At 44.4% G+C, this 23,183-nt stretch overlaps 1 protein-coding gene across 4 annotated transcripts in view; it reads left to right on the forward strand.

Moving 5' to 3' along the window:
* LOC119962771 (phospholipid-transporting ATPase ID-like) overlaps positions 1-23,183 on the forward strand; it is a 348,272-nt gene that overhangs the window by 242,266 nt on the left and 82,823 nt on the right. For all 4 annotated transcript variants that reach the window (XM_038790831.1, XM_038790829.1, XM_038790830.1 and 1 more), the window contains 5 exons: positions 8,872-9,060; positions 9,169-9,284; positions 10,506-10,670; positions 15,304-15,415; positions 21,939-22,044. In XM_038790831.1, the coding sequence (XP_038646759.1) occupies positions 8,872-9,060; positions 9,169-9,284; positions 10,506-10,670; positions 15,304-15,415; positions 21,939-22,044 (688 nt within the window). The remainder of the gene's footprint in view (positions 1-8,871; positions 9,061-9,168; positions 9,285-10,505; positions 10,671-15,303; positions 15,416-21,938; positions 22,045-23,183) is intronic.

Genomic DNA, 23,183 nt, shown 5'->3' on the forward strand with positions numbered 1-23,183 from the left:
ACAAGATAGGCCAATTGGCCTCCTTCTGCGCCATTATAATTCTGTGGTATTGATGGCAATGCTATATCCATGTGATCAATGACTGCTAGCATATTCACCAATATTCTACTTCAGGAGGACAAAGATATTTCCACTGCAGACAGAAAGGATATGTGAACATATTACATGCATTTTAGCTAAACAAAAAAAAACTAATTCCTCAGGGAAATGCCTTGATCAATGAAGGCCAAATTATCTGTTTTAAATTTCAAATAATACTTGGCAGTTAACTGTCAGACACCTGTTGCATTCTTCATGGCAATGCCTTTATTAATCAGAGTCTACTTGCCAATCAATCAGCACTTTCTTTTCATACAGTATAAATTATTATTTTCCCCTCAATAGGTATTCCTGCAATGTGTCCTGATGATTGCAGGATAAAAATCTTCGACAAGTCACTTTTTTCAGCAAGTTCAGTACTACTAAACAACTAATTCCCTGGCTATTGTCTGTCAGCCAGCCAGAACAGACCGCGGCCACACTTTGCCACGGATGTGCTGTCCGCATCCAGGTCTTCTAGGGCCAGAGCAACCAAAGATCATCTCAAATTTCCTGCACTGCCTTCCACCAACCATGTTGCAATCATTTTTTAAATTTGTTCATGGGATGTGGGCGTCGCTGGTTAGGCAAGCACTTATTGCCCATCTCTGAGGGCATTTAAGACGGTCGATACCTTTAAGCTTTGACAAAGGGTCATTTGGACTCGAAACGTTCGCACTTTTCTCTCCTTACAGGTGCTGCCAGACCTGCTGAGATTTTCCAGCATTTTTTCTTTTAGTGGCATTTAAGAGTCAACCACATTTCTGTCGATCTGGGTCACATGTAGGCAAGAAAGGACATCAGTGAACCAGATGGATTTTTCTGACAATCAACAATGGTTTCATGGTCAACATTAGACTCTTAAATTCTAGATTTTTTATTAAATTCAACTTTCACCATTTGCCATGGTGGGATTCAAACCCGGGTCACCAGAGCATTATGCTGGGTCTCTGGATTACTAGTCCGGCGACAATATCACTATGCCCTGCCTCCCCATAATCATTGGGGAAGCACAGCTTGGAAGTACTCAGCCAGGCAAAGACAACCGGAAGATAGACATGAAGGATATGCACAAGAGTAATTAATTGACTGTTATATGATGTATAGGATTGTATGTCCAATTAAGTTAGTTTGGCGGCTGTTCTTTCAGCATTCTGGTCATATGGATCCAGTGATGGATAGAGTTACAGGGATGCTAATGTGTGCTAAGTCTGCACTGGAGTGCAGTCGTATGCTAAAGTTGGAATTTGGTGACGGAGGGAATTTAAGGATTAAATTGAGGGTTAATTTCGACCTAAAGTTGAGTCTTTCTGTAATTTAGCGATTGACAAGTTGCTGTTTGGGTTGGAAGAAGGTGACTTTAGTCCAGCTTTAAATCAGAGCTTATACAAACTGCTTGCAGTTACAGAGCTTAAAAATATGTCACAATATTGTCAAGGAGTTAATTATTGCAGTGAGGAGGGATGATATCTTAGCAGGCTCCTCAAATTAGACCATATGGGTGGAACGTAAAAACAAAACGGAGGAAATCACATTGTTAGGAATATACTATCGGCCTCCAAACACTCAGGGAAAGAGAAGGGTAAAACAAAAGGGTAATAATAGTAGGGATACTATTAGTACCCATACTAGTAGTAACTTCCCTAATATTAATTGAGATAGGCAAAGTGTGAAAGGTTTAGAGGGTGCGGGATTCTTAAAGTGAATCCAGGAGAGCTTTTGAGCTTTTGAGCCAAATGTCCCATAAGAGAGGAGGTGGTACTTGAACTAATTTTAGGGAATTAAGCCGGGAAGTGTCAGTGGGGGAACATTTCAGTGATCGTGACCATCACTCGCAAAGATTTGAGATAGTTGTGGAAAAAGATAAAGGTGGACAACAAGGATTCTGAATTGGGGGAAGGCTGATTTTAATAGAATAAGACAGGATCTGGCCAAAGTGGATTGGGAGCAGTGACTTGTCGGAAAATCCATATCAGAGCTAGTGAGAGTCATTCAAAAACTAAATAGAGAGAGTCCAAAGCCAATACATGCCAGCAAATGTAAAGGGCAGGACCAAAAAGTGCAGAGAACCTTGTATGTCAAGGGTTATGCATTATTGGATCAGGGGGAAAAAAGGAGTTTTATGGCAGAGACAGGGGCTCAAAACAGTGAATGCCCCAGAGGAGTATAGAAAGTGCAGGATGATACTTAAAGAAGAAATTTGGAGAGCAAAGAAGGAACATCAAAAAGCACTGGTGGACAAAATTAAGCAAATCTCAAGGTGTTTTATAAGTATTAAGGGCAAAAGGGTAACAAGAAAAAGAACAGGACCCATTCTGGACCAAAGTGCCAATCTATATGTGCAGCCGAAAGACGTAGGCAAGGTATTAAATGAGTACTTTATATCTGTGTTCACTCTGGAGAAGGACAATATAGACATTGAAAGCAGGGAGGGGGGCTGTGATATAATTGAACAGATTAGTATTGAGATGGAAGAGGTGTTAGAAGGTCTAACGGGCATTAAAGTGGATAAATCCCTTGGCCCAGATGAGATGTATCCGAAGTTGCTGTGTGAGGCAAGGGAGGAGATTGCAGGGGTTCTGATGCTAATTTTCAAATCCTTTTGCAGCTGAGGAGTCTTGGTCCAGAATACTCTTAAGATTAACATGCAGGTTCAGTCGGCAGTTAGGAAGGCAGTTAGATTGGCACTTTGGTCCCGAATGGGTCCTGTTCTTTTTCTTGTTACCCTTTTGCCCTTAATACTTATAAAACACCTTGAGATTTGCTTAATTTTGTCCACCAGTGCTTTTTGATGTTAAAAAGCAGGAATGTACTGCTGAGGTTGTATAAAGCTCTGGTAAGAACTCATTTGGAATATTGTGAGCAACTTTGGGCCCTGTATTTACAGAAGGATGTGCTGGCCTTGGAGGGAGTCCAGAGGTGGTTCACAAGAATGATCCTGGGAATGAAGGGCTTGTCATATGAGGAGCAGTTGAGGACTCTGGGTCTGTACTCGATGGAGTTTAGAAGGATGAGGGTGCGGGATTCTTAAAGTGAAGGTGCGGGAAACTTACAGAATACTGTGAGGCCTAGATAGAGTGCATGTGGAGATGTTTCCACTGATAGGTGAGACAAGAACCGAAGGGCACAGCCTCAGACTGAAGGGGCAATACTTTAAACCTGAAATAAGAAGGATTTCTTCAACCAGAAAGTTAATGGATCAGATCAATCTGGGGCGGGACTCTCCGACCCCCCGCCGGCGAGGGCGGGAATTGCGCCGCGCCGGTCGGCGGCCGCTGGCAATGGCCCCCCTGGCGATTCTCCGGCCCGCGATGGGCCGAGTGGCCTCCCGTTTTCGGCGGGTCCCGCCGGCGTATGTTACAGCAGGTATTTGCCGGAGGGACCTGGCTCCGCGGGTGACCTCCAGGGTCCTCAGGGGGGCGCGCGGTGATCTGGCCCCAGGGGGTGCCCCCTTGGTGGCCTGGCCCACGATCGGAGCCCACCGATCTGCAGGCGGGCCTGTGCCGTGGGGGCACTCTATTCCGCCGCGCCGGCTAGTGTACCGGTCCGCAATGGTCAGCGCGGAGGTGAACCCCCCCTGCGCATGCGCTGGGATGATGACAGTACACGCTGTGCGCCCCTGCAGAGGCCCTTCGTCGCCAGTTGGCGTGGCGCCAAGCCCCTTCCGCGACGGCAGGAGCACGGAGGATTCCGCACCTTCGGGGCAGCCCAACGCCGGAGTGGTTTATGCCACTCCTTCACACTGGAGTTGCCCGCCCCGCCAGTTTCCAAAGAATCCCGCCCAGGTTCACAGGAGGAGAGGACAATGCGCATATCAAGTACACATAGTTCAGCTAGTTCCTTTGTGCAGTCTCCATCTTAGTGAGGACGGAAAATCCAATCTCGGAATAGCAACAAAATGCTTGTTTTACTCAGCACTGAATAATCCTCGGAGACGATACTCCAGAATTCTGATGGACTTGTGGCGTGCTTTTTAATATGCTGTCACAGGTGAGGCACAGAAGTTCAGTCTCTTCATTTGGAGTCAGCTGTCAGTTAATAATTGATTCTGGGGTCTCAATTCAAAAGGATTTTTCATCCACCTCTTCTCTTTAAAATTCTTAAACTTCTCTCGAAAGTAGCGACAAGATCTGTTGATCAGCGCAGCCAGATGTGACTGAATAAGGCTTACCAGTCTATTAACAGTTCCCTTACTAACTCTGTCTTTTTCGATGTGCTGTCACAGTGTGGGGAACATGTAGTAGTTGGCTTTGTATACGCACTTGCCAAGCTTTCAATTACTTTTGGTAAGTATCTATTTTTTTACTGTGTCGAAAGCAATCATAATTTCTCCCTTGAAATTTGAGGTTAAGTTTGTGTAGAATTGAAAAGAATAACACATTTAAAAAAATTAACAAGCAATACCTCAAGAAATCATCTTTATACTGCTTTGTTCCTGATCTCAGTTTTTTCTTTGTTGGCTGTTTACCAGAGTCCCTGGGTCTCTGTACAGAGATAGCACGAGTACTGCTTTGTCCTGCTATAGACTCTCCAGACAGCTCTCTCCAGCAGACTCGATTGTGAGATCTTGGCCTGTTTGTGTCTTTGGCCCTCTCTTCGTTATGACAAAATGATCCATCTTCAGTTCTCACAGTCCTGTTCCCTTGCTTGCTCACAGTCAGAAAATGGAATATCTTGTCCGTGATTTCGCGCCAAATGCAAGGGTGTACAGGGCGTGTGACATCATTGTACATGCCAGGCGCATGACCTGCTTTCTGCTGCCGCTTCTGGCCGGAAGACGGCATCCTTCCATTTAAAAGCTGGTCACGGCAGACATTCTCAATTTAAAAGCCAGTCGTGGCCATTGGGCACATCTACCGTGATCGGGAACACCGCGACTGATAGCTCTGTGACCCTCCCGATTCCAGCCCATGACCCATCTGCGGGTCGCGACCAGCAGTTTGAAAAACCCTGCCTCCGATTACAGGACATTATAGACAGATGGGCAGAGCAGTGGCAAATGGAATTTAACCCTGAAAAGTGTGAGGTGATGCTTTTGGGAGGACTATGAAGAGAGGCTGGTTAGGCTGACCTTGTTTTCCTTCGAACAGAGAAGGCTGAGGGGGACCTGATTGAGGTGTACAAAATTATGAGGGGCATCGATAGGGTTCATAGGAAGAAACTTTCCCTTTAGCAGAGGGATCAATGATCAGCGTGAATAGATTTAAGGTAAGGGGCAGCAGATTTAGAGGGGATTTGAGGAAAAGTCTTTTCACCCAGAGGGTAGTGGGAATCTGAAACTCATTGCCTGAAAGGCGAGTTGAGGCGGGAACACTCACAACATTTAAGAAGCATTTAGATAAACATTTGAAACACCATTGCATACAAGGCTACAGACCAAATAATGCTGGAAAAAGGGATTAGAATAGATAGGTGCTTGATGGTTAGCACATATACAATGGACTGAGGTGCCTCTTTCCTGTGCTGTAAAACTCCATGTGGTCTGAACAGAATCCTTGAAGTTCAAACCAGATAAGCAAATAGTTTTTGGACGTTTGTTGGATTCGAAGAGCTTACAGAGAAAAGGGAGTAGCAAAGCTTTGATGAAAATAGAAAACAAGGATGATAATTTGTAGCGTTTCTCGAGCAGGTGTCAATATTGGTCAGCGAGCACAGATGTGACCATTAAACATGTTGCATGGGGGTTAAAATACAGAGTTTGTGTCGGAAGTAATGTGAGTGCTTGTAATTCTGCAAGGTTGCATAAATTATTTAAATTGAAAGTTACCTTTTACTGTTTTTTATGATTTAAAAAAAAAATAATCTTTATTGTCACAAGTAGGCTTACATTAACATTGCAATGAAGTTACTGTGAAAAGCCCCTAGTCGTCACACTCCGGTGCCTGTTTGGGTACACGGAAGGAGAATTCAGAATGTCCAAAGAACCTAACAGCACTCTTTCGGGAGATGTGGGAGGAAACTGGATCACCTGGAGGAAACCCCACAGACATGGGGAGAACGTACAGACCCCGCACAGACAGTGAATCAAGCTGGGAATCGAACTTGGGACCCGGCGCTGTGAAGCAACAATGCTAACCACTGTGCTATCGTGCCAATATCTTTCAAGGATTTCTTTCTTTTTATAAAGTTATCAGTCTCTTGGTGATTATAATATGGTACATACTGCTGATATTGTTGATTTATTGTAGAGGGAGCAAATATTTGATATGGTGAAGAGGGTATTAATGAAGTGATCTGCCTTGCCCTAAATAGTGTTGAGTTTCGATTATTGTTGGAGCTGTATTCATCCCGGTGAGTGAGATGCTCCATTACTTGACTTGTCCCTTATAGGTTTTGGACAGGCTGTGTGGAGTCAGGAAGTGAGTTACTCACTGCAGAATTCCCTGCCTCTGACATGACGTGACCTTGCAGCTACACATGGCTGGTATTACAATTATGAGATCTATAAGATTATTATATTTTGGACTGTGTATTTAAGTTTAGGCTAATTGAAGGAGGTGATGTGACCTGCTCTGTAGTCTGCCCAACATTAAACTTGGGTGGTTTAATTGTTAGAGATCAAAAGAAAGTTTGGATTGTTTTACTGAGAAGACCATGCAAGATATTTATACTTAAGTGTGACGAACGAAGGATTTTAGGAATATTGGATTCTAAATATTGGGTAAATTAAGGGTTAAAAGCCTGGGGCTAGAATGTGTTTGACTGCAGTGGTCATTTAAAAAATAAAAAAAAATTCTGTTTTGTAGGGCATTTGTGCTTTTAGGACCCAGAAGGTGAAATTTACCAAGAGGAATGTGTTTTTCAGTCTGGGCTAATGAAATGAAAAATGAAAAAATGAAATTAAAATTCCTTATTATCACAAGGAGGCTTCAAATGAAGTTACTGTGAAAAGCCCCGAGTCGCCACATTCCAGCGCCTGTTCAGGGAGGCTGGTACGGGAATTGAACCGTGCTGCTGGCCTGCCTTGATCTGCTTTCAAAGACAGCGATTTAGCCCTGTGCTAAACCAGCCCCTGTGCAATGCACTGTGGTTTGACTGAGGACAGTCCCTGGGGAGTTACAAATTATTTTAGCCAAAAGGCTGAGAAGCGATAGTTGCTGGGGAGTTAAAGTGCTTTCAGTCCCTGGAAAGTTCATTTGTTTTTCAGCTTGGGGAGATGATGTCAGTGCTGGGTGGAGCTAAGGGGAGCTAGGGACTTTTTAAAAAAGCTTTTGGAGAGATGATTTAAAGTCTGAACTGGTAACCCTTGTTTTGGTTTTGGACCACAAGTAAAGGCAGTCTTCTTTCCCTGTAGGATAGCTTCTAAAAGATAAATAATATTTTAAAGCAGAGCAATCTTGCTTGAAGTCAAGAAAGAGGCTGAAACAACCCAGTTGATGCAGCTGCACAGTAGCACAGTGGTTAGCACTGTTGCTTCACAGCATCATTGTCCCAGATTCGATTCCCAGCTTGGGTCAGTGACTGTGCGGAGTCTGCACGTTCTTCCTGCGCCTGCGTGGATTTCCTCTGGGTGCTCCAGTTTCCTCCCACATGTCCCGAAAGTCGTGTTGTTAGGTAATTTGGACATTCTGAATTCTCCCTCAGTGTACCCGAACAGGTGCCGGAATGTAGTGACTACGGGATTTTCACAGTAACTTCATTGCAGTGTTAATGTAAGCCTACTTGTGACAAAAAAGATTATTATTATTATATTATTTGAGGACATTCAGGCAAAGTCTGCATGGATTATAACCAGGGCCTAAATCTGCAAACAAGTATTATTCTGTGCCCTGAAGATTTTAAGATGGATTGAGAGTTATGTGTTTCTTTCTTGTTGTTTAATGGGGAATTTAATAGTGTTAAGGGATAATGATGAGCTGTTCTTTTCAGTTTGGGCAGCACGGTAGCATGGTGGTTAGCATAAATGCTTCACAGCTCCAGGTTCCCAGGTTCGGTTCCTGGCTGGGTCACTGTCTGTGCGGAGTCTGCACGTCCTCCCCGTGTGTGCGTGGGTTTCCTCCGGGTGCTCCGGTTTCCTCCCACAGTCCAAAGATGTGCGGGTTAGGTGGATTGGCCATGCTAAATTGCCCTTAGTGTCCTCAAAAGTAAGGTTAAGGAGGGAGGGGAGGGGAGGGGGGGGGGGGGGTTGTTTGGGTTACGGGTGTAGGGTGGGTTTGAGTAGGGTGATCATTGCTCAGCACAACATCGAGGGCCAAAGGGCCTGTTCTGTGCTGTACTGTTCTATGTTCTAGTTGTGAAGTTAAAGAGTATAAAGAGTATATTATTGTATAATAAAGAGCTGGTCATTGACTACAGGAAGCAAAGTATCATACACATCCCTGGCTTCATCAACGGAGCTAAGGTGGAGATGGTTAACAGCTTCAACTTCCTAGCTGTGCATATTAATTAGATGGTGGGCCTGGCTGTGGCCTCTTAATTAACCACCGCCAGATAAACTGCTTCCATGGTCCAGCTGCCCTGCCCTCCTGTACAGACTTGGGACCTGCATTGGTTCCTGATGTTTTAACTTACCTTGTACGGCAAAATCCTTGCCATTGTTGTCTAATATCTTGTATAACAGAACAGCAGGGAAGGTGCACAGGGTAGTTGCAATCACAAATTAATATTTTAATGAAGTGCTACATGTTTAATTGCATATAAAATCTGCTGTAACTTTGTGAGAAATAAATTACATTGGCATTGTTCTTTATTCATAGTTAAAGTATAAATAATTTTAACCTATCGGTGATGAAAATAACTCCAGTTTTCTCAGAGATATCTTGCTTTACACCACTCTTCCTTCTTTTTGTAAAGGTCTCCTGGTGTATCAGGCTCAGTCTCCAGATGAAGGTGCACTTGTCACTGCAGCAAGAAACTTTGGCTTTGTTTTCCAGTCCCGTACTCCTGAGACAATAACTGTAGTTGAAATGGGTGAAACTAAAATTTATGAACTGCTTTCTATTCTGGACTTTGATAATGTGAGGAAAAGAATGTCTGTAATAGGTGAGTTGTTGTTCCTAAAATGAATATAAATTATTTTTATCCTCAAAGAGATTGTGACCAATCGGCAAAATTCATTTGCTTACATCTTTGGTTTATTGTGTTGCATAGTACGACATCCTGACAGGAAACTGTATTTGTACTGCAAGGGGGCTGACACCATTGTGTTTGAGAGACTTAATTCTTCATCTCAGCAGTTAAGAGATATAACCACTTCACATCTTGATGTAAGTAAATATACCAATGTTGTTAAAATCAGTTGTAATAGTAGTTTTTATCTGGATAGATCATTTTGATAGGTCAGTTTAAGGGGCATGTCTAATAGTGGTTTTATTGGGTGAGTGGTTCCTGGCTCATGCAAGGCACGTGGAGGACTGGAGAGCCTGACGCATGTGCGGCCATCAACAATTGGTAGCAGCGGTGGTATGGTTGGGATTCAGAAACAGCGGAAGATAAGGGGATTCCAAAAACAAAGCTATCCTGACTGTAGAAATGTCATCTGTGAGATGAAATGAGATTGATGGAAGGGAAAGGAATGGCAAAAGTGAGGTGCGGGTGGTATGGAGGGATGGAAGTAATGAGATGGTGGTGGCATTAGAGGAATAGCATGGAAAGACTACAGTGGCATGGGACAGGTCCTTCATGAGTAGAAGGGATGGGAGAGGAGAGGAAGGACGGACAGGAAAGACATGGGAGGCCATACCCTCAGCATATGATAAACTAGCAAAGTTAGGGCAACCTGCAGATGAAGAAAAACTAGTACCACAGTGCATTGCGACTTTCTAGGCAGAAGGTCACATACATCAGTGATCTTGTCGCCAAAAACAGTACACCTCGCACCACTGGCCATGCTGTCAAACTCAGTATAGTTTTACACTTCTTTACTTCTGGCTCCTTCCAAGGATCAGCTGTGGACCTTTACTATATCTTGCAAATGATAGCACACCAGAGCATCTCACAGGTTATGGATGCACAATTTGCCAGGGCATCACAATACATACAGTTCACAACAAATCCGGCCTTATGGGTGCAGCGGATAATGGGTTCTCTGCCATTTTTGGATTGTCCAGGTGAAGGGCATTATCATTTGCACCCACCGTGGCCATCAAAGTATCCAAAGACTATCCAGAGAGATGCAGCAGCGGAAACAACTTCATTCGCTCAACCTTCAGTTGGACAAAGATCACAAGAAGAGCTTCTCCCATGTGTGCACTTGCTTGGCCGGCTGCTGCCATTACTCTTTAGTCTTCAGACAAACCAGGCTACTGCAACTCTTCACTTTACCAACAACCTCCAACAATTGTTATTCGATATTAGATATTGCCCTAGCAGTGGCCATCGCCCCAAAATTAAATAATTTAAAATAAATTATCTTGGATTATTTTATAAGACTTTTTTCTGTGTGAAATAGCCAATCATTCTGAGATATAGCCTAATTTTACTTATAGGAGTTTGCAGGTGATGGTTTACGCACATTAGTCCTGGCATATAAAGAATTAGATGAAGAATCCTTTGAAAACTGGCAAAAGCGGTACCAGGAAGCAAGTATTGCATTAGAAAATCGGGATGAACAACTGTCTGAATTATATGAAGAAATTGAAAAAGACTTAAAAGTAAGCTAATTCTTAATATCGCCTGCATCTCTGAATTTAGCGAAGAATTAAATTGCATTTGTCTTTATATTTATTGAATAAAAACCTATGAAATATTATTTAACATTTGGAATGTTATAACTTTGTCATGAGAAAATTACAAAATATTAGTGTTGGTAGTTTTAACAGCTTTAATGAAATTTACTTTGAAAATGGAAAAATAATAAGATGGAAACAATGATGTTATATCTTGTCTCATATTTTATTGAATTATACTTAATGCAAAGAGCAATTGCAATCATTATGTAGAGCTCAGACAAAGTTCAGATAATATTGTCTGATTAGTTGTGTGTTATTGAATTAAACACTAGTAATATTAATTTTACGTCTATCAATTTATCTTGTTGCGTATGTAACTAAGATCATAGGGTTCCCCCAGCTTTACTTGTAGTACCATAGGAATCTGTCCAGCAGCTGATCCATCTTGCCTTGTCCATACTGATTTGATGCATTATGGATCACATACAGAAGGCATGATTCTCTGGCCGCATTGCGCTCTCAGTCAAGCAAAACGAGGCTGGTGGATAGCGGAAGAAACCAAAATTGAGAACCGCGCCAGGCACCAAACAGTTTGCAATGCGACTGGCCAAGCCCATAGGTGAAATCGGGATCCCGCAGTAGTGGCGAGAAGCGTATAATCACCACTTAAGCCCTATTTCCATACAATTAACAGGAGTCACCCGGCATTGCCCAGATGCTGGCCGACGTGACACAGATGCAGAAGGAGGTGGTCCAGTCCCAGAAAGAGCTGGCGCAGTCACTAGCTGATGTGGCACAGACAAGGTGGTGGCACAGTCGCTGGGTGATATGGCGCAGTCCCAGATGGAGGTGGTCCACTCCCTGTGCATCATGGCCACGAGCATGCAGACCCTGGCCAAGACGAGAGCGGGCCTCCAGGACTGACAGTGCCAGGTGGCGGGGGAGCCTCTGGGGATAGCTCCGCTCGCATCCCTAATGCATGGAGTAGCCCGCGGGCCGTTAGGCACCCCGAGGGAGGGGAGGTGATGGGGCCAATTCTGGTGACTCCCACCAGAAACACCGCAATATCTCAGACTCACCCCCCACCCTCCTGTCCCTGGCGCATCTGGTGAGCAGCAGACAAAACAGGGCGGCACCATGCCAGCTTGGACACCCGAGCAGCCGATGGGCTCATCCAGGCCCAGTCGCCCAGTAGACAGCCGCCAAAGGGGATCCAGGTCGCATGGAGGGAATCATAGCGGGCTGCCTGCTCTCCTGCTGTAAAGTCTGGGAATCCACCTAGACGTAGCATTAGGGCTCGAAAGTTATAACATCAACACTTTTGTGACCCGAGGGAGAGAGGATTTATAGATGTTAATGTTATTGATGATAACATGAAACACGGGAGGTGAAAGCTGCTATGAGATAGGACTCCCGATGGCTAAAGAACAGCATATTGTTGAACTATGCAGCTGCACAGAGCAATGTGTATGCGGCTGTGATGCAAATATTTGTGGTTGTGTAAGACATATCTTTATTGTGTCAACTATTTAAAGTGAAACTTTTATCTGAAGTATAATTTGCATGATAATTCATTTTAATTTTGTTGGTTCTAATTTGTGGTAAAGAAAAAGTTACAAGTGGAATCTTGTTGGTAATTTCTTCACTTGTAGGTTGTTTGTTTTTATTTTACATTTCCCCCACATGGATCATAGCAATGGTAAATGGTAATCAGCAATTTCAATGCATGAAAAGCCAGAGATGTCTGGCTGATCTCACCAGACAGATTTATTTTTCTGCTCTTTTCAGTCAAAGCTTAGTGCAAAAAACTGAGATCTGTTGTTAAGAAATCCAAACATCTTGGCATTGATGTGGAGGCTGACATGTCCATGTCCCAGCAGGCCTTGGGTGTTTCATGCATGCGTGGTCTGGGAGTGGGTGGCGTATGCGCAATTCAGTGTTTTTGTGATTCTTCAGGCAGAGAATGGGCTCAGTGCACATGAATAACAGTGCAAAACTCCAATCATGTGACTGAGAGAGGAGTGAGTCCTGGAGAAACAACAGGAAAAGATCCCAAAGCCAAAAGAAGTCCCTGATGGGGTACATGGAGAGGGGACAGGTAGAGGTCCCATTGTAAAATAAAGGAGAAAGAAGCAGAGAGAGAGGCTCCAAGCACAAAAAGGTATGCTGATGGCAGATATTAAGTGGTGAAGGCTCAGGAGAAATTCTGGTAAATAAAGAGGGCTCAGGGCATGCCCTGGTGATTGAAGAAGGCAGAGGAAGGTTGGTGATTCTGTGCTGTGGGCCCTTGGGGCAAAGGTACCCCTATGAGGCAGTAGTGTTCTACTTGTGAGTTGGTGATGAATTACTGATTCAGGAATCCAGGGGAATGGAATATTGGGCAATGAGATTGAAACAATGCGAGGTGAATTGGAGTGGAGGCCGCCTGAGTTGAAGTAAACTTTGCAGAGAATTCCAAAGCAAGATCTTCGCAGGTGATAACTGGAATTCCAGGTGAGAGAAACAAGAGTTTCAACGAGAGTTGACTCAGTGTTTTCTGATGTCTAGGTAGGTTGTTAAGAAATCCATGGAACCTGTCTGTTCGCATATGCCATTTATTGTGCAGTGTGGCGTGTTCGACCACAGGTTGCCTGTTAATTCACCTGTTCCCCATATTAACCTTTAATGAGTATAAGGATTGGTACCTTTCCAAATTGTAGCAAAAGCCTGGGGGTCCGGTCAAGAATCATAATACCGAAAAGACTAAATATATCCACCAGCATCTGAAAAGAGAAGGGATCAATTTACATTTTTGATACATAGAATTCTGATAAAGGTTTCGATCCAATACCTTAACCTTTTTTTTGTTCAAATACTGGTGCACCTTCCTCCAGTAGTGTTTTAAATTTATGTTGTCTAGAATTATGAAAACTATTTTCTCTTCTTTTTTCTTTTATTTTTAACTTTATAATTTTTGTACCATTATTATGTTTTTAGAAGATTCCAAGCAAAATTATTTCTGAGACAAATTGAATTGTATTTATTTATTGTCACGTGTACCGAGGTACAGTGAAAAGTATTTTTCTGCAAGCATCTCAAACAGATCATTAAGTACATGAAAATATGTGGCCACACGGCGTCGAGGTTCCAGGTTCGATCCCAGCTCTGGGTCACTGTCTGTGTGGAGTTTGCACATTCTCCCCATGTTTGTGTGGGTTTCACCTCCACAACCCAAAAATGTGCAAGCTAGGTGATTTGGCCACACTAAATTGCCCCTTAATTGGAAAAAATGAATTGGGTACTCTAAATTTTTCTAAAAGAAAAAAAAAGTACATGAAAATAAAAGAAAAGAAAAGAAAATACATAATAGGGCAACACAAAGTACACAATGTAAATTCATAGACACCAGCATTGGGTGAAACATGCAGGGGTGTAGTGTTAATCAGGTCAGTCCATAAGAGGGTCATTTAGGAGTCTAGTAAAAGCGGGAAGAAGCTGTTTTTGAGTCTGTTCGTGCGTGTTCTCAGACTTTTGTATCTCCTGCCCGATGGAAGAAGTTGGAAGAGTGAGTAAGCCGGGTGGGAGGAGTCTTTGATTATGCTGCCAGCTTTGTGCAGGCAGCGGGAGGTGTAGATGAAGTCACTGGATGGGGGGCAGGTTCGTGTGATGGACTGGGCTGTGTTCAGAACTCTGAAGTTTCTTGCGGTCTTGGGCCGAGCAGTTGCCATAACAGGCTGTAATGCAGCCAGATAGGATGCTTTCTATGGTGCATTTGTAAAAGTTGGTAAGAGTTAATGTGGACATGCCAAATTTCCTTAGTTTCCTGAGGAAGTATAGGTGCTGTTGTGCTTTCTTGATGGTAGCTTCGATGTGGGTGGACCAGGTGGGATGTTTGGTGATGTGCATCCCCAGGAATTTGAAGTTGTTAACCATCTCCACCTCGGCCCCGTTGATGCTGACAGGGGTGTGTACAGTACATTGCTTTCTGAAGTCAATGACCAGCTCTTTAGTTTTACTGGCATTTTGGGATAGCTTGTTGTCGTTGCACCACTCCACTGGGTTCTCTACCTCCCTCCTGTATTCTGACTCGTCATTATTCGAGATCCGGCCCACTATGGCCGTGGCATCAGCAAATTTGCAGATTATTCTTATTATCTACAAGTTTGCTGACGACACGGTCATAGTGGGCCGGATCTCGAATAACGACGAGTTAGAATACAGGAGGGAGATAGAGAACCTAGTGGAGTGGTCCTAACTTGCAGATAGAGTTGGAACCAAATTTTGCCCCGCAGTCGTGTGTATACAGGGAGTATAGTAGGGGGCTAAGTACTTAAGCAGACAGAGACAAGAAAACAAATATAAAATAAAGAGACACGGCTTAGAGCAACATGAAGATCTGGGAATAGGAATATGCCATTTATCTTCTTGAGTTGTTCCACGATTCAATTAGATCATGGCTGATCGGTATCTTAATTCTTCTGCGCATTTGGTTCCATAACCGTTAATATCCGATGTAACAAAAATAAACATTTGTGTAAGAAAAATAAAAGATAAAAGAAAACGATTAGAGTTATATGAAAGGAATTTAGGAAAGATTATTTCATACTTTTTGTATCAAAGTTTTCCTTTTTTGTAGTTGTTAGGAGCTACAGCAGTTGAAGATAAACTCCAAGATGGTGTCCCACAGACAATTCAAACACTGTCGAAAGCTAACATCAAGATATGGGTTCTTACAGGTGACAAGCAAGGTAAATACATTTATGATTTGTTACTGATAGAAAGAAATGGCTAGGTCTGTATTTTAAAAGTATTTTGATTTCTGGTGATTTTCACATTTGTTCGATTATGGTATTGTATATTCTTCTTTCTGCAGATTTGCGAGTAATGTTTATCATCAGAATTTTATTTGATATTCTAATATATTGATCTATCTATGATTATGGGGTCAATGTTCTTCACGTTGATTATTCTAACAAATAGACCCAAATAAAAAGTAGTAAATGTATGGCAAAAGTTCTGGCAGACAACTTGTCCCTTAATAGTTTGCTCTGAAGATACTTCGGATCCAAAATAAATGAATGAACATTTATGTAAAGAGAGAGTAATGTAAATTTAACCTGTTATGGCCTGTTAAATGATAGTGAAAAAGATTACCCAGCATTAGTGATAATTGAAATGTGATTATTTATCCCAGACAAATCTTGATGCTTGAAAGATTTCCATGTATTACGCTGCCACTTAACCATTCCTCTCCCCCACTTGCATTTGAACCCATCAGCCCTGGGAAGTGAAAATTCTGCATAATAGGCTCAGTATTCCAAATGTTTAATTGGAGGCAACAGGATCATAACCGCTATGCTCCTGGACTAGTAATTGAGAGGCCTGTAGCCTGTAGCAATGATCTGGAGATATGAATTTAACCCCATCCTACCAGCTGAAGGATTTAAATTCAGCTAATAAATGAATCTGGAATAGTGGCCACGTATCGACCAGATTATTGTTAAAATTCATCTGTTTCATTTTTTTTATCCTTTAGAGAAGGAAGGCTGCTATCTTTACTTAGTCTTGCCTACATGTGACACCAAACCCACAGCATTGTGATTGATTCGAAATTGGCCGAGCAAGCCAAGGGCAATTAGGGATTAGCAGTAAATGCTGGCCTTGCCAGTGACACCCACATCCCATTGAGGAATAAAACACAAAAAAAATCTCTTCCAGTACTAGGTCTTGGACAAACAGCAGGTTTGGAGTCAGTGGAGGGATCAAGAGGGATGGCAAGTTAAATGTCATTGGATACATGTGGAACCTGACCTCATGTTTTTGGATGATGTCACCAAGGGGCAGCATGTAGATGAGGAATAGGAGGCGACCAAGAATAGATCCTTTGGAAATACAGTGCAAAAGGGAGAATCTAAGCTGTTACAAGTAATTCTCTATCTATGATTGGATAGCGAGGAATGAGACAACGGGAAGGCAGTGCCACACAGCTGTACAATGGAGGGGAGGTGTTGGAGGACAAGGATGTGGTCAGTCTCCTCAAACACTGCAGTTAATGTTTTTCTTGGAAAAGAGGAGGTTGAAGAGGAGGTGACTTAATTGAGATGTATAAAATTTTGAGAGGCCAAGATGGAATGGAAGTGCAAGTCTAGGTGGGATAGAAGAGCAAGGGGATCTCGGAGCACAAATACACTAATCACTAAACGTTGCGCCACAGGTTAGAAGGACCTTTTAAAGGTAGCAAATCAAGCACAAGGCTTTATTTCAAGAAGGGTAGATTGGAAAAGTATAGGAAAACTTGTATAGAAGCTTAATTAGACTGTACTTTAGAATTTCCATGCAGTCCTGCTCACTACATAATAAAAGGTTATAGAGGCACTGGAATCGGTGAAGAGAAGGTGAAGTAGGATGATAACAGCAATGCATGAGTATCCATATCAGGAACGTTTTGGCGGGCAGTATATTTTATCTCTTGAAAATGGAAGGCTGAGCCATGATCTAATTGAGGTATTGAAAATTATGAAAGGTTTTGATACAGTGGATACAGAAAGGATGTTTCCTCTGGTGGGGAAGAAGCCCTCATATAGAAAAGCCATCAAGAAATAGGGATTTCAGAAACAACCTCCCTAATCAAAGAGTGGTGAGAACGTGGAACTCCCTACCACACAGAATGGTTGAACATAAGAACTAGGAGCAGGAGTAGGCCATCTGGCCCCTCGAGCCTGCTCCGCCATTCAATGAGATCATGGCTGATCTTTTGTGGACTCAGCTCCACTTTCCGGCCCGAACACCATAACCCTTAATCCCTTTTTTCTTCAAAAAACTATCTATCTTTACCTTAAAAGCATTTAATGAAGGAGCCTCAACTGCTTCACTGGGAAAGGAATTCCATAGATTCACAACCCTTTGGGTGAAGAAGTTCCTCCTAAACTCAGTCCTAAATCTACTTCCCCTTATTTTGAGGCTATGCCCCCTAGTTCTGCTTTCACGTAGTGAAAACAACCAGTGGAAACAACCTGCCCGCATCTATCCTATCAATTCCCTTCATAATTTTAAATGTTTCGATAAGATCCCCCCTCATCCTTCTAAATTCCAACGAGTACAGTCCCAGTCTACTCAACCTTTACTCGTAATCCAACGCCTTCAGCTCTGGGATTAACCTCGTGAATCTCCTCTGCACACCCTCCAGTGCCAGTCCGTCCTTTCTCAAGTAAGGAGACCAAAACTGAACACAATACTCCAGGTGTGGCCTCACTAACACCTTATACAAGCAATAGATGCACTTAAGGGGAAGCCAGACAGCACATGAAGGAGAAGCAAATAGATACTTCTGATGGCAGATTTCCCACAGAATTGCATGGACTCCATACAATGCAAAAGGAGTCCATTCGGCCCACCCAGTCTGTACCAACCCAGTGAAAGAGCATCCTACCCAGGCCCACTCCCCCGCCCTATCCCGTAACCCCACGCACTGTTCATGGCAATTCCACCTAACCTGCACACCGTTTGACTGGGAGAAAACCAGAGCACCTGGATGGAGGGAGCCCACACAGATACAGGAAGAATGTGCCAACACCAAATAGGCAGTCACCCAAGGCCAGTATCCAGTTGAGTCCCGGCGCTGTGAGGCAGGAATGCTAACCACTGTGCCACCATGCGCCCTAGAAGAGGAAAGATGGGAGGAGGCTTTGGGAAGCATAAATGGTGGCATAGATTGGTTATGCCAACTGGCCAATTTCTGTGCTATATAACCTATATATCCTTTGTAAATAGGGATGAACCATTTACTTTAGCAGAGATAAAAAAAAACAGGGAATAGATTGAAAACAAATAGTAGAAGGATTAAAGGAGAGATGAAGAAAAATATTTTCATCCAGAAGGAGGTCAGGAACTGGAGAACCCCGCCTATAAGAGTGATAGAGGCAGAAACTCTCACTTTGCTTCAAAAATACTTGGATATCTAGCTGCTAATACTTGGAAATCCTAGCTGTGATCTGAAGTGGATTGTGAGCAAAAGCTTGTTTTCTTGCCCAGAATTCTGTCATTGCAATCTAGAAATTACCTAGGACCAGTGAAAATATGTTCCAAATATGTATCTGAAGCAAAAATTACATGTCACCAAATCTGAAAATTGAATGTCACCAAGAAATTGCTAAAAACATTACAAAGTGCTCTTTGCTGATGATTAGGACCTTCACTGATTTCACCTTCCCCAAACTATACAGAGTACTCACTGAATTACATCCAGAAAAAAACAATGAAACCCAATGGCCTCAATTCAACCAAAAAATTCAACTAATTGGGAACAAAGTCTCATAGCGAGAGCATTAAACCGCGTGTTTTCCGGCGCTCGCAGTGCCGATAAACACATGACTATACAACACGACTCAAGTTGTATAAAGAGCCTCAGTGGGGAACACAGGGGCAAGGCAGCACTACCCTGGGAAGCTCTGCTTGCTGGAACTCCCCAGTATAGCGAGAGACTGGGACGCCATTTTTAAATGGTGTCTCGATCTCCAAGGCCCCGAAGCAAACCCCAACCTGAACACACTATGGAAGGGTCCCCAGTTTCCCAGCCCCGCACTCTACCAACTTCCAAGCAGTCACCCCAGGCCCGATCGCAGTGCCCCTTGGATCACGTCAGAGGCTATGGAGATCGGGACAGCCATTTTTAAATCTCTCGCTACACTGAGGAGTTCCGGCAAGCAGAGATCCTCGTTGTAGAAAACGGGGCTATGTGTGGCATCGACCGCGCATTCTCCTCTGAGGCCCCTTATTTGATGTGGGTGTCGTTGTATAGCCATGTGTTTCTCAGTGCTGTGAGCACCGGGAAACACCTGGCTAAGCCGCTCGCTGTGGGGCTTTGTTTCCATTTAGTTGAATCTTGCTCCTTATAGGGTCTCCACATTGGTCACCAGCCTCCGTACTGGAGTCATTAGCCAGGTCCTCAGCCTTATCCGCCCAGAGTCAACCTGCTATCCTGTGGTGGTCCACAAAGAGGCCAGGGATGTCCGACTGCCTCAGGATGTAGCTATAATGCAGTCCGATAGTCACTGGGAAGTGTGCATGATCTTCATGTGGTGGTCGCACACAAGCTGGACATTCAGGGAGTGGAACCTCTTCCTATTGATGTAGGGCACTCCCAGATGGACCGGTAAGCGCAAGGCGACATGCGTGCCATGCACTACCCCCTGGACCTACGGCATCCCGGCAATGGCAGAGAATCCTGCTGCCTGGGCACCCCGTTGGACCTGGTCCATGTCAAAGTTTATGTTGTTCACTGCCCGGGCAAACAGGGTATCCATGACCTCATGGATGCACTTGTGGGCGTTAACTTGTGAGATCTGCACAAGGGCAGCACAGTTGCACAGTGGTTAGAACGGTTGCTTCGTAGCTCCAGGGTCCCAGGTTCGATTCCCGGCTTGGGTCACTGTCTGTGTGGAGTCTGCATGTTCTCCCCGTGACTGTGCAGGTTTCATCCAGGTGCTACGGTTTCCTCTCACAAGTCCTGAAAGACGCGCTGTTCGGTAATTTGGACATTCTGGATTTCTCCCTCCATGTACCCGAACAGGCGCCGGAATGTGGCTACTCGGAACTTTTCAGAGTAACTTCATTGTAGTGTTAATGTAAGCCTACTTGTGACAATAAAGATTATTATTATTATTAAGCCCCCACTCGAGCCCTGGAATGATCCTGAGGCATAGAAGTTCACGGCTGTGGTGACTCTGACGGCCACCAGGAGCAAGTATCCACAAGGACATGGCACCGATGCCACATCGTCCCCTTATTGAGGCGGAGGCTCCTGCAGCATTCGCTGTCCATCATCTGTTCGAAAGACAAGCGGCGCCTGTACACTTTAGTCCTTTGCCGGCCTCTTCCTATGTGTTCCTCCTTAGCCTGATGGAGACCGGGTCCTCAGAGTGTACGGCGGAGCCCTGCACATGGGCCATCACTTCGAGCCTTTGTCGATGCTGCTGCCGCCATCTTCTTCGGCATCTGGCCGCCTTCCCTGCCAGTCGCACCGCAAGGGAAGTTTCCATGGGGTCCAAGATATCCATTCCATGTAATATCTGTCAGGAAATGGAGAGAGTGCAAGACTGACAACCAGTGGTGTCTTCCACCCAGACCCTCCATTCCCCCATTTCTCCCTCCCCCCCCAAAACCCCCACACAACCCCTGCCATCCGACATGCCCTGCCTATGCAGCCCCGGCTGCAGCTCTCCAGATTCCAGAATCCTCACCCCAGACACCCGCACGCAACGTTACCTGGACCGGGCACTGGCCTCCTCCCTAGTGCACACACCCACTCTCTGGTCGCTGAAATGTCTCCGGTGCTCGGGACTGGCCCTGGGTGTTTGGATGTTGGCTGCTGCATCCGTGGTGTTGCCTCGTGCAGTGCACAGGCACAGTGTCCAGGCATCATGGTTTGTTTGGGATAATTGGCAATGACTCCCAATTGCTACATGGCACACCTACCCACGGGAATCCACTTGGGAGCTGTGAAGTGCTCACTTAACTTTGATTGGCAATTCCCATTAGCAATAGCCTTCAGCCGTGCGGCAGAGACTTCTGCGGTCAGTGGGAGTTATCGGTGTTCAGCGGGTCAGACACACAGGGGCTAGGGATGCCTCTGCAAAGGGAACACAAGATCCAAGGGGTGGCATGGCAGACCCATGGGCACTGAGACCCCTGCAGCTCCCCTCCTTGTGGCAGCCCCTCCTGACATCGGTAAAATGTCAAGGGGTCTGGACATGGCCCTGAAGTGTGCACTTAATTGATACATCTGGCCATCCAGTCAGCATCTGTGCACCTTGAGGTTCCTGCCACCGGTTTTCCTCCCAACCCCTCCCACCGTTGTTTTGCCAGCCTTCCTACTTCCCATTCCCGCCTCCTTAAGTCCAGAATTGTCCCTTTACATAGGTTTTGACAAGTTAACTTGGTGCAATAATTGTGGGTTTGATTTTCCACTCCTCTGAGGCATGTTTTGTGGTTGAGGAGGTGGCCTGCCTTAGACCGGGGACAGAATAATTGGTCCCGCCACTGTCAATGAGTTTTCCTACTATTTGCGCTCTCAACTGTTGGGGAACCCGCAATGGGGGCAGGGATGGTGGGGAGCATCACGGTTAGCGGGACCAAAAGATCCTGAGGTGAGAGCAGCCGGAAAATTTAAGCCCATAAATTTTACTATGCATATAAAAACACAGGTAATCTGGACTATTGTGTAAAAGCAATAAAAATAAATTCTGAAATTGAAAACAATATTTTTTCTTACAGAGACAGCTGTAAATATTGGTTATGCGTGTAATATGTTACATGAAGATATGAAAAAAATATTCATCATTGAAGGAAGCAGTTCTGAAGAAGTACGTGTCGAACTAAGGTAGAGAAACAAAATTTGACTACTTTTCACCCACAATAGAAAGTTGAATTTGACAGAAAATGGACACATGGTGAAATTCCTGATTTTCTAGGCAGCAATGTCAAGAATACAAACCCTCAAATTGACTTAATGTGTTAAAGGGGCTGGTTTAGCACAGGGCTAAATCGCTGGCTTTGAAAGCAGACCAAGGCAGGCCAGCAGCGCGGTTCAATTCCCGTATCAGCCTCCCCGAACAGGCTCCGGAATGTGGCGATGAGGGGCTTTTTACAGCAACTTCATTTGAAGCCTATTTGTGACAATAAGCGATTTTCATTTCATTTCATTTCATTTCAAAGGTATTCATTCCTCCTTATAATTAAATGAAACTTTAAACGCAAAATATAATTTCAGAAGATTGGGCAAGATAGCAATTTATATTCTGGGCATCACTCTTTAGGAAGGATGCGACCGAAATCTTGATTGAACAGATGGGTTTTAAGACAGGACTTAAAGGAAGTCGAGGGGTTAAGGAAGAAAATTGCAGGGCTTGGAGCATAACTGCCAGAGGTGGGATGAAGTGAGGGGATAGATATACAAAGGCCAGAGATTGAAGAGTTTAGAGGCAGTTTTAGGACTGAAGGAGATTACAGAATAATAAAAACTATGGCCATGAAGACTTTAGTTAAACACAAGGATAAGAATATTAAATTGGCTCCCAGTACCTCAATGCCTCCAATATAAGGTAAGCAAAAACAGCGGTGATGGATGAATAGGGTCCGTTCCTCTGAGGTTGTGATGATTCTTATGTCTGGCACTACTCCGCCAGTCTGGGCCCTCTCCCGGCGATTGTGGGAGAGCTTCTCCTGCTGAGATACAGAAAGGGCATTGTTAGCCGCACGGGTGGTTCGCAGTGGTGCCAGTGAGGGGGGGGGGGGGGGGGGGGGGGGGGGAGGTTGAAGGGAAATAGGGATGAAGGAAGGTTGGAGGACGCATGTAGAGTTTGGGGGGGGGGGGATGCTTGCGAAAGGGCTTAAAGGTCTCAGAGGGTGGGGCGTTGGTTGGTGTCAGCTGGCCCGTGCTGTGCCCGTTGTAAGTCGTTGACCTATTTGTGGCACTGGAATCCAGTCCTCCTGGACACGCTTCCTGAGCTGATGGCTGCT

This window comes from Scyliorhinus canicula, chromosome 3 (assembly GCF_902713615.1).
Source record: "Scyliorhinus canicula chromosome 3, sScyCan1.1, whole genome shotgun sequence".
NCBI lineage: Eukaryota > Metazoa > Chordata > Chondrichthyes > Carcharhiniformes > Scyliorhinidae > Scyliorhinus > Scyliorhinus canicula.